The 13,654-nt window shown below is 44.7% G+C and overlaps 1 protein-coding gene across 1 annotated transcript; it reads left to right on the forward strand.

Annotated features, from left to right (window-relative positions):
* The first annotated feature begins 8,029 nt into the window (after window positions 1-8,029).
* LOC135882811 (olfactory receptor 52R1-like) lies at window positions 8,030-9,028 on the forward strand. Its single transcript, XM_065409840.1, has one exon. The coding sequence runs from the start codon at window positions 8,030-8,032 to the stop codon at window positions 9,026-9,028; it is 999 nt and encodes a 332-aa protein (XP_065265912.1).
* Window positions 9,029-13,654: the final 4,626 nt, after the last annotated feature.

A 13,654-nucleotide genomic window follows, 5' to 3' on the forward strand; every position in this document is an offset into this window, starting at 1 on the left:
AGAAGGGACCGCAAGGGCCATCTAGTCGAACCCTCTGCCAAGATGCAAGATGTGTTGCATGTAAATCATCCCAGACAGATGACTATCCTGCCTCCTTTGGAAACCCTCAAGTGAAGGAGCTTCCAAGACCTCCCGATGCGTCTGCTCCATTGTCCTCCTGTTCTTACAGTTAGGAAGATTTAATGCAGTTTGAACCCATTGGCTCTTATCCTGCCTTCTGTGGCAAGAGAGAACAACTTTTCTTCATCTTTTTATGGCAGCCTTTGAAGTATCTGAAGACCGCTGTCACGTCCCTCCTCAATCTCCTCTTTTTCAAACTAAACATACCCAGTTCCTTCAGCCTTTGCTCGTATGGTTTGCATTCCATCCCTTCGATCGTCTTTGTCTCTTGCCTGTGATCCTTTCCAGTTTCTCTACATCCTTCCTGTGCTTTGGTGACCCAAACTGGACACAATACTTCAGCTGTGGTCTAGCCAGTGCCGAGTAGAGTAGTACAATCACCTCCTGTGACTTTCAGGCTCTGCCTCTGATAATGCAACCCAAAACTGCATTTTCTTTTTTTTTTCAATAACAAAAAAATCCACACTCCTGAGAGATGTAGCTATATCAACCTAAACCCAATGTAAACAGCATGAGGTTGACAGAAATAGTCTTCCATTGACCTAGGTACCACCTCTCAGAGAGGTGGATCACCTACGCTGATGGGAGAACCAGTGTGATCATTGTAAGTAGTTTCTACACTGAAGCACTGGGGCAATGACACTGTAGCATTTTAAGTGTAGACAAGCCCTCAAACAGATCTCCGAGACTAGCATCCAGTCTCGATCTGCAGACATGAGGAGTTCGAAACTCTACCACTTCCCTTTGCACTCTTTCCCAATGGTTAATCACCCTCAATTTGGCCCTTATTTCCAGCTGGAATTTGTCTGGCTTCAACTTCCAGCCATGGAGTCTTGCTCTGCCTTTCTCCGCCAGATTAAAGAGCCAGTTATTACCAATGTTTTTCTCCCCATGAACGTCTCGCTTGATCGTCTTTTTGATAAGATAAGTAGGCAAAGCTCTTTAAGTCTCTCTCTGTCATTCATTTTCTCCAGCCTTGAATCATTTGTGTGGCTCTTTTCTGCCCCCTTTCCAATAGTTCAATATCTTTTTTAAATGTGGACCCTGGGACTGGACATAGTCGATTTCATCAATGCCACATGCAGAGGTAAAATCCTTCCCCTGCTCCAACTCACCACTCCCCTGTTTATGCATCCAAGGATTGCATCAGCCCTCTTGGCCAGAGCATCACACTGGGAGCTCACAATGAGCTGGGTGTCCACTATGACTCCTCAATCCTTTGCAGGCTCCCTGCGTTCCATAATACCCTGCACTAGTCTGTGTGTCGGGCCTGCATTGCCTATTCTGAGAGGATCGCTTTGCATTTCACTGTATTAAAACATATTCTTTGCATGAGCCCAGCTCACCAAATGCTCCAGATCAATCATTATGCCTGCCCTGGCTGCCTCATTGTAAACACTCTGCCAATCTTTGGGTCATCCACAAATTTTATCTGCAGTGATTTTCTGTTTGCTTCCAGATCATTGATGAAAATATTTAATAAAATCGGGTCTGGAATTGATCCCTGCAGAACCCCACTAGAAACACTCCCATTCCCTGGCAATGGCCCACTGAAAACTGCTTTCTGAGATCTCTGGTTAGCCAGTTTTTAGTCCATCTAATGTGTGCTCTACTGATATTATATCGTGTTTATTTTTTATCTTAATGTTTCTCCTACTGCCTCAGAGAAATCAAAGTTTATTGAATCTGCGTGGTTCCCTTGATCATCCAAACGTGTACTCGCATTAAAGGATGAAATCGGGTTTAGTTGACAAGGCCTGTTTCCATAAACCATGTTGCTGACTGACATTAATTATATTCCTAGACTAAACCCATGCCAGCTTTTCCATTTTTTATGAATCTTCTCAAATATCCTTTTATAACTTTCGTTTTATTTTTTAATAGTTTACGTTTAACACAGAACTGTCCTGGATTATCTTTTTGGGGTTTTTTTGGCTCTGCTGCTGCCTGGTCGCATACTTCTGGTTCCAAATGAGATGTCTGGTTGATTGGTCAGTTTGTAACTTTGGTGTTTGTAACTCTAAGGTTCTACTGTCGATGCTGTTTAACATCCTCCTTGACTGCTAATGGACTGGAAAGTATTTAATCACTTCATATGATACGTGTACGTCATGCTGCTTCTTTCCAAATGCAGAAATACACTATTTCTTGAACACATCTACCTTTTCAGGTACATTAACAAGTTCCCTTTCACTCCCTAGGAATTAGTCTAAACCTTTTCTAGGATTTCTTTTGTTCTTAATATACTTAATAACATCCTTTTTTGTGATCCTTAGCCTTGCCAAGCATAGATTTTTCCTGATAGCTTTAACATCACCTATCAATTTTCATAACTTCTGATTGTATTCCTTGCTATCTATTTTCCCCTCCCTAATTCCTTCCTCCACTTTGCCCCTGAATTGGGTTTTTAGCCAAAGTTCGCCACTTTCTTGACTGTGGAATTGTGGCTTTTTAACTATCTAATTAACTCTTCTTAAAGAACTCCCGAGTTTCATTCCCATTTTTCTGTCTAAATTTTTCCTCCCAATCAGTTTTGCTAATAATTTTCCTCAGCTTTGGGGAATTAGCCCTTTTGATGCACTAAGTATCTATAGATATTACTGGCTGGGAACTGTTCTCTGTCCATTTAAATGTAACCAGTTCCATTTTTATTTTGCTCTCCTCTATCATATGCCCCCTTATTTGTCTCTTCTCTAAACTAAACAGTCCCTGACTTTTCATTCTGTCCGCATATGGAAGCCTCCCCCTTTCTCATAGCCTGTCTCTGAAACCCCCTTTCTATCTGTTATATCCAGAGCAAGCTATTCTCCATCCCATTCCTTAGGCATCTGAACTTTGTTTTTGTTTTGGCCACTATTGCAGATGAGCAGGTGTTTCTGTTGAGCTGCTATCAATGATGCCTTCCCTAAGGTTTGTTCTAATTGGGATGTTTCCCCCGGCACATGTCTTGGCAACAGTTTGGGATTTTTCCACTATCAGATTTTGAGCAACTGGGTAAATGGGGAACACTCTAAAGTATTGACTCTCCAGGTGAAGTCGGAACGATTATGTGACCCTTGGGGTAAGTTTGTTGTCTGTTGTGTGTGTGTGTGTGTTTGCTGCTGGACTGAAATGTACTGTGTAGTCTGTTTGGGGGGCCATGTGCTGACCATGTGGGTGCTGAGCCTAGTGGCCTGCTAGGCAAGGCTGAGAGCTTCTTAACGAGGCTTTGATCCCTAAGGCCTTTAACACCCATCAACCCTTAACCCAGGGATGGGGCTACCCGGGAAGACCAAGGCTTGAAAAAGCCCTCTCCTAAGCAATCAGAGAATATAGCAAAGAGGAGCTGCTAACAGGGGAGTTTTGCAAGGGAATTTACAGGGGGAGTGTGAAAGGGGGCTAGATACACTTACCATTCCTTAGACTTCTTTAAACTTAAGCCAAAAATACCCCCTGATTAAAAAAAAAACATCAAAAAAGGAACTAACTTCAGGAGTAAAAAGAGAATGCAGGCAGAAGTCCAGCAATAGAGAGGGGGCTATCCAGTTTATTGCATCCAAAGCAGCATGTGTGATTACCTGCCCTATGGGCAGGTGGTGTATGTGTGCATTCGGTGCAAGGAACTCCTGGCCCTCAGAGACTGCGTGCGGGCTTTGGAAACCAGACCGGCTGACCTGGAAGATCTAAGGGAGACAGAGAGGTACATAGATAAAACTTGGCAGGACACAGTAGAACAGTCCCACCCCCGGTGTAACAGCCTCTGTGATGTTGAGGAGGATGAAAGTCTCAGGGAAGGAGAACATACAGCTGGAGCAGAGGGAAACGATCCCATAGTTGGGGCTGTCCTTCCAGATGATGTAGTGGTATCCTCTCACACTGAGGATACCTCTCCAGGGGAGGGAACTCTAATTATTAGGAAGAGACAGGTATTAGTAATGGGTGATTCAACCATTAGAAACATAGATAGCTGGGTTTGCAATGACCAGGAGAACTGCATGGTGACTTGCCTGCCTGGTGCGAAGGTTGCAGATCTCTCGAGGCATCTAGACAGACTTATGTGTAGTGCTGGTGAGGAGCTGGTGGTCGTGGTACATGTAGGTACCAATGACATAGGGAAGGGTAGGAGAGAGATCCTGGAGGCCAAATTTAGGCTGCGAGGGAAGAGACAGAAGTCCAGGACCTCCATGGTAGCATTCTCTGAAATGCTCCCAGTTCCATGTGCAGGGCCAGTGAGACAGGCAGAACTGCAGGGTCTCAATGTGTGGATGAGATGATGGTGTAGGGAGGAGGGGTTTAGATTTATTAGGAACTTGGGAAACTCTTGGGAAAGGGGGAGCCTATACAGGAAATAAGGGTTCCAACTAAACCAAAATGAAACAAGATTGCTGGCACTTAAAATTAAAAAGGTCGCAGAGCAGTTTTTTAAACTAAGGGCTGGTGGAAAGCTGACAGGTGTGGAGGAGAATGTGGTTTGGACAGAAACCTCCCTTAGGGGAGGATCTACTAATGGAGATTCTCTATGTCCCAGTAAGGAGGAAAGGATGGAAGATAATAAAATACAGGTAAGATCTGATGAGAAACAGTCAAATGAAAAAAAGTCTCATTCAATTACATGATGTAATGGGAGACAGCTAAAAAGTGACAAGTTTTTAAAGTGCTTATGTACCAATGTTAGAAGTCTAAATAATAAGATGCGTGAACTAGAGTGCCTCATATTAAATGAGGATATTGATATAATAGGCATCACAGAAACTTGGTGGAATGAGGATAATCAACGGGACACAGTAATACTAGGGTACAAACTATATCGGAAGGACAGAACAGGTCATGCTACTGGGGGAGTGGCACTTTATGTGAAAGAAAGTGAAGAATCAAATGAAGTAAAAATCTTGAATGAACCAAACTGTACCATATAATCTCTATGGATAGTAATTCTATGCTCAAATAATAAAAATATAGCAGTAGGGATATATTACTGACCACCTGACCAGGATGGTGAGAGTGAATGTGGAATGCTTAGGGAGATTAGAAAGCCTATTAAAATAAAAAGAAACTCAATAATAATGGGGGATTTCATATATCCCACACAAGGAGAGGCAATTCTTGATTTAGTCTTAAGTGGAGCACAGGATCAGGTCCAAGAGGTTAATATAGCTGGACAGCTTGGTAATAGTGATCATAATATAATTAAATTTAACATCCCTGTGGCAGAGAAAACACCATAGTTGCCCAACACTGAAGCATTTAATTTCAAAAAGGGGAACTACACAAAAATGAGGAGGTTAGTTAAACAGAAATTAAAAGGTACAGCACCAAAAGTAAATTCCCTGCAAGCTGCATGAAATTTTTTTAAAGATGCCATAATAGAGGCTCAACTTAAATATATGCCTCAAATTAATAAATATAAAAAGAGAACCAAAAAAAGTGCCACTGTGGCTAAACAACAAAGTAAGAGAAGCAGTGAGAGGCTAAAAGGCATCCTTTAACAAATGGAAGTTAAATCCTAGCGAGGAAAATAGAAAGGAGCATAAAATCTGACAAATGAAGTGTAAAAAAGAAAAGATTTAGGAAGGCCAAAAAAGAATTTGAAGAACAACTATCCAAAGATTCAAAAAGTAATAGCAATTTTTTTAAATACATCAGAAGCAGGAAGCCTGCTAAACAACCAGTCGGACCACTGGATGATCAAGATGCTAAAGGAGCACTCAAGGACCATTAGATCATTGCAGAGAAACTAAATGAATTCTTTGCATCAGTCTTCACAGTTCAGGATGTGAGGGAGATTCCCAAACCTGAGCCATTCTTTTTATGGCAACATAGTGACAGACGATGTGGAAAAAAGCAGAAGTACTCAATGCTTTTTTTTTGCCTCGGTCTTCACAGACAAGGTCAACTACCATACTGCTGCACTGGGCAACACAGTATGGGCAGGAGGTGAGCAGCTCTCAGTGATGAAATAACAGGTTAAGGACTATTTAGAAAAGCTGGACGTGCACAAGTTCATGGGTCCAGATCTAATGCATCCGAGGGTGGCTGATGGGATTGCAGAGCCATTGACCATTATCTTTGAAAATTCATGGTGATTAGGGGAGGTCCTGGATGATTGGGAAAAGGCTAATGTAGTGCCCATATTTTAAAAAGGGAAGAAAGAGAACCTGGGGAAGTACAGACCGGTCAGCCTCACCTCTGTCCCTGGCATAACTATGAAGCAGGTCCTCAAGGAATGCATTTTGAAGCACTTGGAGGAGAGGAAGGTGATCAGGAACAGTCAACATGGATTCACCAAGGGCAAGTCATGCCTGACCAACCTGATCACCTTCTATAATGAGATAACTGGCTCTGTGGATATGGGAAAAGCAGTGGATGTGATATATCTTGACTTTAGCAAAGCTAAAAAAGTATGGATTGGATGAATGGACTATAAGGTGGATAGAAAGCTGGCTAGATTGTCGGGCTCAACGGGTAGTGATCATTGACTCGATGCCTATTTGGCAGCCAGTATGAAGAGCAGTGCCCCAGGGGTCAGTTCTGGGGCCAGTTTTGTTCAACAACTTCATTCACACCTCTACTGCTAGCAGAGCACCTCACCCTCCCTGATTGAACTAACCTCGTTATCTCCACACTGATTTATACCTGCCTCTGGAGATTTCCATTACTTGCATCTGAAGAAGTGAGGTTCTTACCCACGAAAGCTTATGCTCCCAATACTTCTGTTAGTCTTAAAGGTGCCACAGGACCCTCTGTTGCTTTTAACTTCATTCATGTGGGAATTGGGCTTATTTAGTCCGCAGAAGAGAAGAGTCGGGGAGGGGGGATTTGATAACAGCCTTCAACTACCTGAATGGGGGTTTCAAAGACGATGGAGCTAGGCTGTTCTCAGTGGTGGCCAATGATAGAACAAGGAGCAATGTTGTCATGTTTCAATGGGGGAAGTTTAAGTTGAATATTAGGAAAAACTATTTCACTCAGGGGGTGGTGAAGCACTGGAATGGGTTACATATGGAGGTGGTGGAATCCCCATCCTTAGAGGTTTTTAAGGCTGGCTTGACAAAGCCCTGGCTGGGATGATTTAGTTGGGTACAGTACTGCTTTGGGCAGGGGGTTTGAATAGAGGACCTCCTGAGGTCTCTTCCAACACTAATCTTCTATGATTCTATGATTCTATGACAAGGTCCCTCACCAAAGGCTCTTAAGCAAAGTAAGCTGTCATGGCATAAGAGGGAAGGTCCTCTCATGGACTGGTATGTGGTTAAAAGATAGGAAGCAAAGGGTAGGAATAAAAGGTCAGTTTTCAGACTGTGGAACTCCTTGCCAGTGGATGTTGTGAAGGCCAAGACTATAACAGGATTCAAAAAAGAACTAGATAAGTTCATAGTGGATAGTCCATCAATGGCTATTAACCAGGGCAGGCAGCGATGATGTCACTATCCTCTGTTTTCCAGAAGCTGTGAATGGGTGACAGAGGATGGATGGATCACTTGATGATTACCTGCTCTGTTCATTCCCTGTGGGGCACCTGGGATTGGCCACTGTCAAAAGACAGGATACTGGGCTAGATGGACCTTTGGCCTGATCCAGTATGGCCATTTTTATGTTAATGATGGATAGCCAGTATTCGCACGCGTGTTTCCTGCTGGTGCATGTTAAGGTTTTCCACACACCGTCATGTAGGAATTATAGACGCATGAAGCACCATCAAATATGGAATTGGCATTAGTAGGGTCAATTGTTCATAATTCATTTCTCTGAACAATGAAAATGTCATTTTTCAGTGTGTGAAGAGGGACTAATCTGCTTCACCCATGAGAACAGCCTCCAGTAGTGCATGTAGTGTCTCATATTAACATTGTCTCTCCAACCAGGCATTTGTACTGCTGCCATAACCCTGGAACCTTGGGTACATACAGAAAGTCAGGGAAACATATGGTACATGCAGGAGACACCTTTCTGTCTCAGAGTTGGACACCTTCTCCTCTACTTCATGTCAGATTCCAACACAACCAACTTCACCAATCCCTCCACCTTCATCCTGCTGGGCATTCCAGGCCTGGAGAGTGCCCATGTGTGGATCTCCATCCCCTTCTGCACCATGTACACCATAGCCATCTTGGGGAACTTCACCATCCTGTTCGTCGTGAAGAGGGAGCCGAGCCTCCATGGGCCCATGTACTATTTCCTCTGCATGCTGGCCATCACTGACCTGGTCCTGTCTACGTCCATCCTGCCGAAGACGCTGAGCATCTTCTGGTTTAATTCCAGGGTGATCGATTTCAGTGCCTGCCTCACCCAGATGTACTTCATTCACTGCTTCTTAGTGGTGGAGTCTGGGATCTTCATGGCCATGGCTTTGGATCGCTACGTGGCCATCTGCGACCCCCTGAGACATTCCACCATCCTGACAAACCCTGTGGTGGCCAAGATTGGCCTGGCTGTGATGTTGCGCGGCGGCATGCTCATATTGCCCTATCTCTTCCTGGCGAGGCACTGGCCATATTGCAGAACCAACATCATCCCCCACACGCACTGCGAGCACATGGCCGTGGTGAAATTGGCCTGTGCAGACACCCACGTCAGTAATTACTATGGCCTCTTTGTGCTATTCTGTGTGAAGGGTCTGGATGTAATTTTTATCGTCGTGTCCTATATCCAGATCCTCAGGAGCATCTTCAGCCTTCCCACAAAGGACGCCCGGCTCAAGACTTTTGGGACCTGCGGCTCCCACCTCTGTGCCATCTTCACCTTTTACATCTCATCTCTCTTCTCCTCTCTCACGCACCGCTATGGATACAATGTGCCCCTGTATTTCCATGTTCTCATGGCCAACGTGTACCTCCTGGTGCCCCCCATGCTAAACCCCATCATCTACGGGGTGAGGACCAAGCAGATCCGGGACAGGCTGCTCCATGTTGTTACTCATAAAGAGACCTAAAGTTTTCTCCTGGTGCTCTGGGTCTCAGACCAAGCTCCGTGCAGAGCTGTCTGGGGACATGGTGCTGGGCCCTCTTCCTTGAATCACTTACTGGACACTTACTGGACAATCAAAGAGACATTAAAGCCTTTCCTGACCTTACTGTGCTGTGTCAGCATGCCAAACTGGGGAATCAGTCTATGTAAAACTCATTGGGTTCCAGTTTTTTAATTGCCAGTCACTGGACCCCTAAGAACATAAGAACGGCCATACTGTGTCAGACCAAAAGTCCATCTAGGCCAGTATGCTGTCTTCCGATCATGGCCAATTCCAAGTTCCCCAGAGAGAATGAACAGAACAGGCAATCATCAAGTGATCCATGCCATCACCCATTCCCAGCTTCTGTCAAACAGAGGATAGGGACACCATCCCTGACCATCCTGGCCATTGATCCTCCAGTTCTTTTTTTTAACTTGTCTTGACCTTCACAACATCTGCTGGCAAAGAGTTCCACAGGTTGACTGTGTGCTGTGTGAAGAAATAGTTCCTTTTGTTTGCTTTAACGCTGCTGCCTATTAATTTTGTTTGGTGACCCCTAGTTCTTGTGTGATGAGAAGGATTAAATAACACTTCCTTATTTATTTTATCCACACCAGTCATGATTTTATAGAGCTCAATCATATCCCCCCTTAGTCATCTCTTTTCCAAACTGAAAGCTCCCAATCTTATTAATCTCTCCTCATATGGAAGCTGTTCCATACCCCTAATCATTTTTGTTGCCCTTTTATGAACCTTTTCCAATTCCAATATATCTTTATCGAGATGGGGCAACCAGATCTGTATGGAGTATTCAAGATATGGGCATACCACAGATTTATATAGAGGGAATATGATACCTTTTGTCTTATCTATCCCTATCCTAATTATTTCCAACATTCTATTAGCTTTTTTGACTGCCACTATCCATTGAGTGGATGTTTTCAGAGAATTATCCACAATGACCCTTGAGGCCACGCTCCCTACCCAACCTCTTCCCCCAAGGACCCTCCCCGCCCCACCTATTCCCCCAAGGCCCAGCCCCTGCTCATCTCTTACCTCTAGGCCCAGCTCCCTTCTATGCCTCTTCCCCCAAGTCATAGAATCATAGAATCATAGAATATCAGGGTTGGAAGAGACTTCAGGAAGTCATCTAGTCCAACCCCCTGCTCAAAGCAGGACCAACACCAACTAAATCATCCCAGCCAAGGCTTTGTCAAGACTGACCTTAAAAACCTCTCAGGAGTCCTTGACCTTGCTTCTAGCTCCTCTCCTCTCCTCTCCCTATCACTTGCTGGTCATCTCCACCTCCCTCCCCCGCCCCAGCTGAGTTGGGAGCTGCTGCAGCCTGACAAAGAGACTGCAATAATTGTAGTGAAGATACAGCTCTGGGGTGTTCAGGCCAATGAGGAGCATGGAGGGAAGCCAGGAAACCATATAAAAGCAGCTGAGGGTTGGCAGTAGGGCTGTGTGGCAAGTGGGCAAGATTGTGTATCATACAACTTGTGGGCCCTAAAGCTAGGCTACAAAGTCATGAAGGAATAGACAATTGTATGGCTTATTTCTTTAGCTTTCAGTTCCCTTTTCTTCCTCCTGGCTGGGGGATGGAAGGAGGCAGGGTCCCTGCAGTGGGAACACTTTGCCTTGAGCACGGAAACAGGGGCAGGGCAAGGGATCAGCTTTGAAGCTAGGACAACAGCTGAGTAACCTGGAAGGATAAGCCCCTGCGCTAGTTGGGCAGAGGCAGGGATGGCATTGATATTTCACAGGGAGGGAGATAAATGGCACACCTTCAATTAGGCAGCTATTTACACATGTACACAGCACCTTATCTGGAACTACAGGGCATCTATTGACCAGGGGATGAAGCTGGCATTGCCCAGGGGCTGAAGCTGGACAGTAAAACTTAGTCTAACATATGCTCTGCATGATGATTTTGATCACTACATTTAGAAGATCTTTAGCTATGTTGCTAGGCATTGTTATCCCCATGTCATGGACGGACTGTGCCACGCAGTGATAAATTGATTTACACAAGGCTGACATTGATCCTCTCAGTTGTATTAGATGCAGTGAGGCTATTTGTGTGTCATGACCTGTGGAAATGCAGTCCTACTTAAACAGGAGGAATTTATTAAACAAATAGCTAAAACTACAGCCACAAAACCAGGTTTCCACATAGCTCACTCTTCAGCCTTGTCTTGCTTGTTTACCATGGACCACATACAGTGCATAGAGCCCAACAATGTGCTGCAAGGAATCAAATGAGTTCAGGGATTGTAACTGCTTAATACACAACATACCTCCCTGCAGAGAGCACTTCCCACCTTCAAAGGGTTTTACAAATGTTCACTTAATAACCCTGCCCTAGTGGATCAGATCAGAGTCTGTCTAGCCCAGTAGCTTGTCTCTGAGCAGCACCAGATGCTTGAGAGGGATCAGATGCTGGCCTCTGAGCTCTCTGGACTCTCCTGCCCCTCTGTAGGACTTGGGTGCTGCTTGCAGTAGCTTGTGGATATCTTCATTGTACAAACTTCCCCAGCTGTGCCATCTTTAGCAGTGGAATAGTTCACAAGGTCACTGTTTCAATGATGATCGCTGGGCTTCCGTGGTAACACCCTGTTAGGATGCAAAGAAACACAGCAATTGTCTCAGAGTGTCTGCAAAAGACTGAAGGCCAAATGCAGAAATTATATAAATAGTGGTATGTGTGTTAGGCACTGGTCAGTACAATGCTGCACCTGTTCTATGTGGCTCATGATGGGGAAAGTCCCTTTGCAAACAGAAGCGCTAAAGACTTTATAGGTTTTTTTTTTTCCTTTTAAATTAAAGTTGGGATTGTGACGCAGAAGATGCAACTTCCAGAAAATCAGACCGGCTCACCGATGGATGCCAAATGGGCCCAATTGGAGTCTTGCTCTTCAGAACTCGGAATCAGTGTCTGGGACACTGTGCCCCAGATTCTTAATAGTTGTATGATTACGGTATAATTATGACATAAGTATAATAGATTTTGTACAATATACGTCTTTTCAGGTGCCATTGGAAAAGTTTTGATTTCCTGAAAAGGATTATCCTATATATATGCATGTATCGTTTTTGTATCTGAAGTTATGAATATTGACTACAGGCTAGATAGCTGGTTGGGAAGGACCTATTCAGAGCAATGACCCATTAGGGAAAACAATAGGCATAGAAGAAACTTTTCTCCCACCTGGTGAGGCTTCCTGAGAACACTCCAGACAGCCTGTGAGTGATGGATGCTATGACTCTACAAGGGCATGTGACCAGGCCACATAACTCTGGACTCCATCTTGGGGAGTCTGTAATTTTCCCACAAACTGGTCTGGGAACCAAGTTTTGAAACAAAGGTTCCCGCCATATACTAAAGCTATATAAGGCTGGGAGTGACATCATCGGTGGTTCTTCACTCCCCACACAAGAGGAATCCTGCAAACACTTGAGGAACAAAGGCTGAAGTGGGGGCAATGCTGGACCCAGGCCAAAGGGATTTCTAGCCTGTGTTTGGAAACCTCAGAAATCCAAGCTGCAAAGCAAATGCAGCTTGTGCCTTCAGAATCTCCCAGGTGGTTTCTGGCATCAATCAGGGTGAGAAACGACTTATTAATAGTCAGTCTAGCTAGTGTATTAAGCGTAGTTTGTGTTTTTGTTTATTTGCTAGGTAATCTGCTTTGATCTGTTTGCTATCCCTTATAATCACTGTTGTAGTTAATAACTTGTTTTATTTTTTAATCTAAGCTCAGTGTGCTTTTAAGTGAAGTGTCTGAGGGAGAAATCTCAGCTTGGTTACCACAAGTGTGTATTGCCCTCACCACATTCAAGGAGGAGCTGGGGGGCGAACTGGGTAACAAATTCATACTGGTAGGAGTTTAGACCAGAGTAGGATGGTAGAGCTCTGGGGTGCTAGGCTGGGGAGCTGGTGGTATTTGGCTGTAGCCTCTCTATTGTTGGTTCATGCAATGGCTGGTCAGATAGCCTGCTTATAATGCTGGTGGAGGACCAGGAGCAGCTTGCCCCAGCAGCACATTGAGAGAGGGAGCCCAGTCTGGTGAGTCTGATGGCTTAGGTGGCATACCGGGGGGGAACACATCACACTTTGCTCCTCAGAGGTTTCAATCTCCCATCGTATTCTGACCTTCTTTGTACTCTCCTTCCCCGCCCAAGCTGCCCTGATTATAGCAGCATGCTGGTCGTCAGTGTCCTCTCCATGTTCCACAGTCATCCCTGGCTCCCTCAATTTCCGAGCTGCCCCTAGACCCCAAAACTCTTCCTCTGTACGGGGTTAGGTGCCTCCCATCACACCTGCTCCGTCAGCTGGGGGATAATCAGTGACTGTATCTCACCAGTGAGAAATCTCACGAGTGGCAAATGCCAAGACAGACACTTCTGTGGCTTCTCTTGTTAAACCCATAGACACTGCCTGGTGCTTCAAGGACTTCTACACAGAACAATTCACAAGCGGAGAAATTTGCACATTATACAATGAAAGCTGGCAACTCTGGGACATGTGAGGGCCTAGATAAATACAGATGCTATGTGCAGAAACCACTGATAGCTGAATGAAACAGTGGGCCACTGTGACACTGGGAC

Source organism: Emys orbicularis, chromosome 1 (assembly GCF_028017835.1).
Source record: "Emys orbicularis isolate rEmyOrb1 chromosome 1, rEmyOrb1.hap1, whole genome shotgun sequence".
In the NCBI taxonomy this organism is placed as follows: domain Eukaryota; kingdom Metazoa; phylum Chordata; order Testudines; family Emydidae; genus Emys; species Emys orbicularis.

What these genes read in the sequence shown, in the direction of transcription:
- LOC135882811 (XM_065409840.1), top strand. Translation starts at nt 8,030, where the DNA reads ATGCAGGAGACACCTTTCTGTCTCAGAGTTGGACACCTTCTCCTCTAC.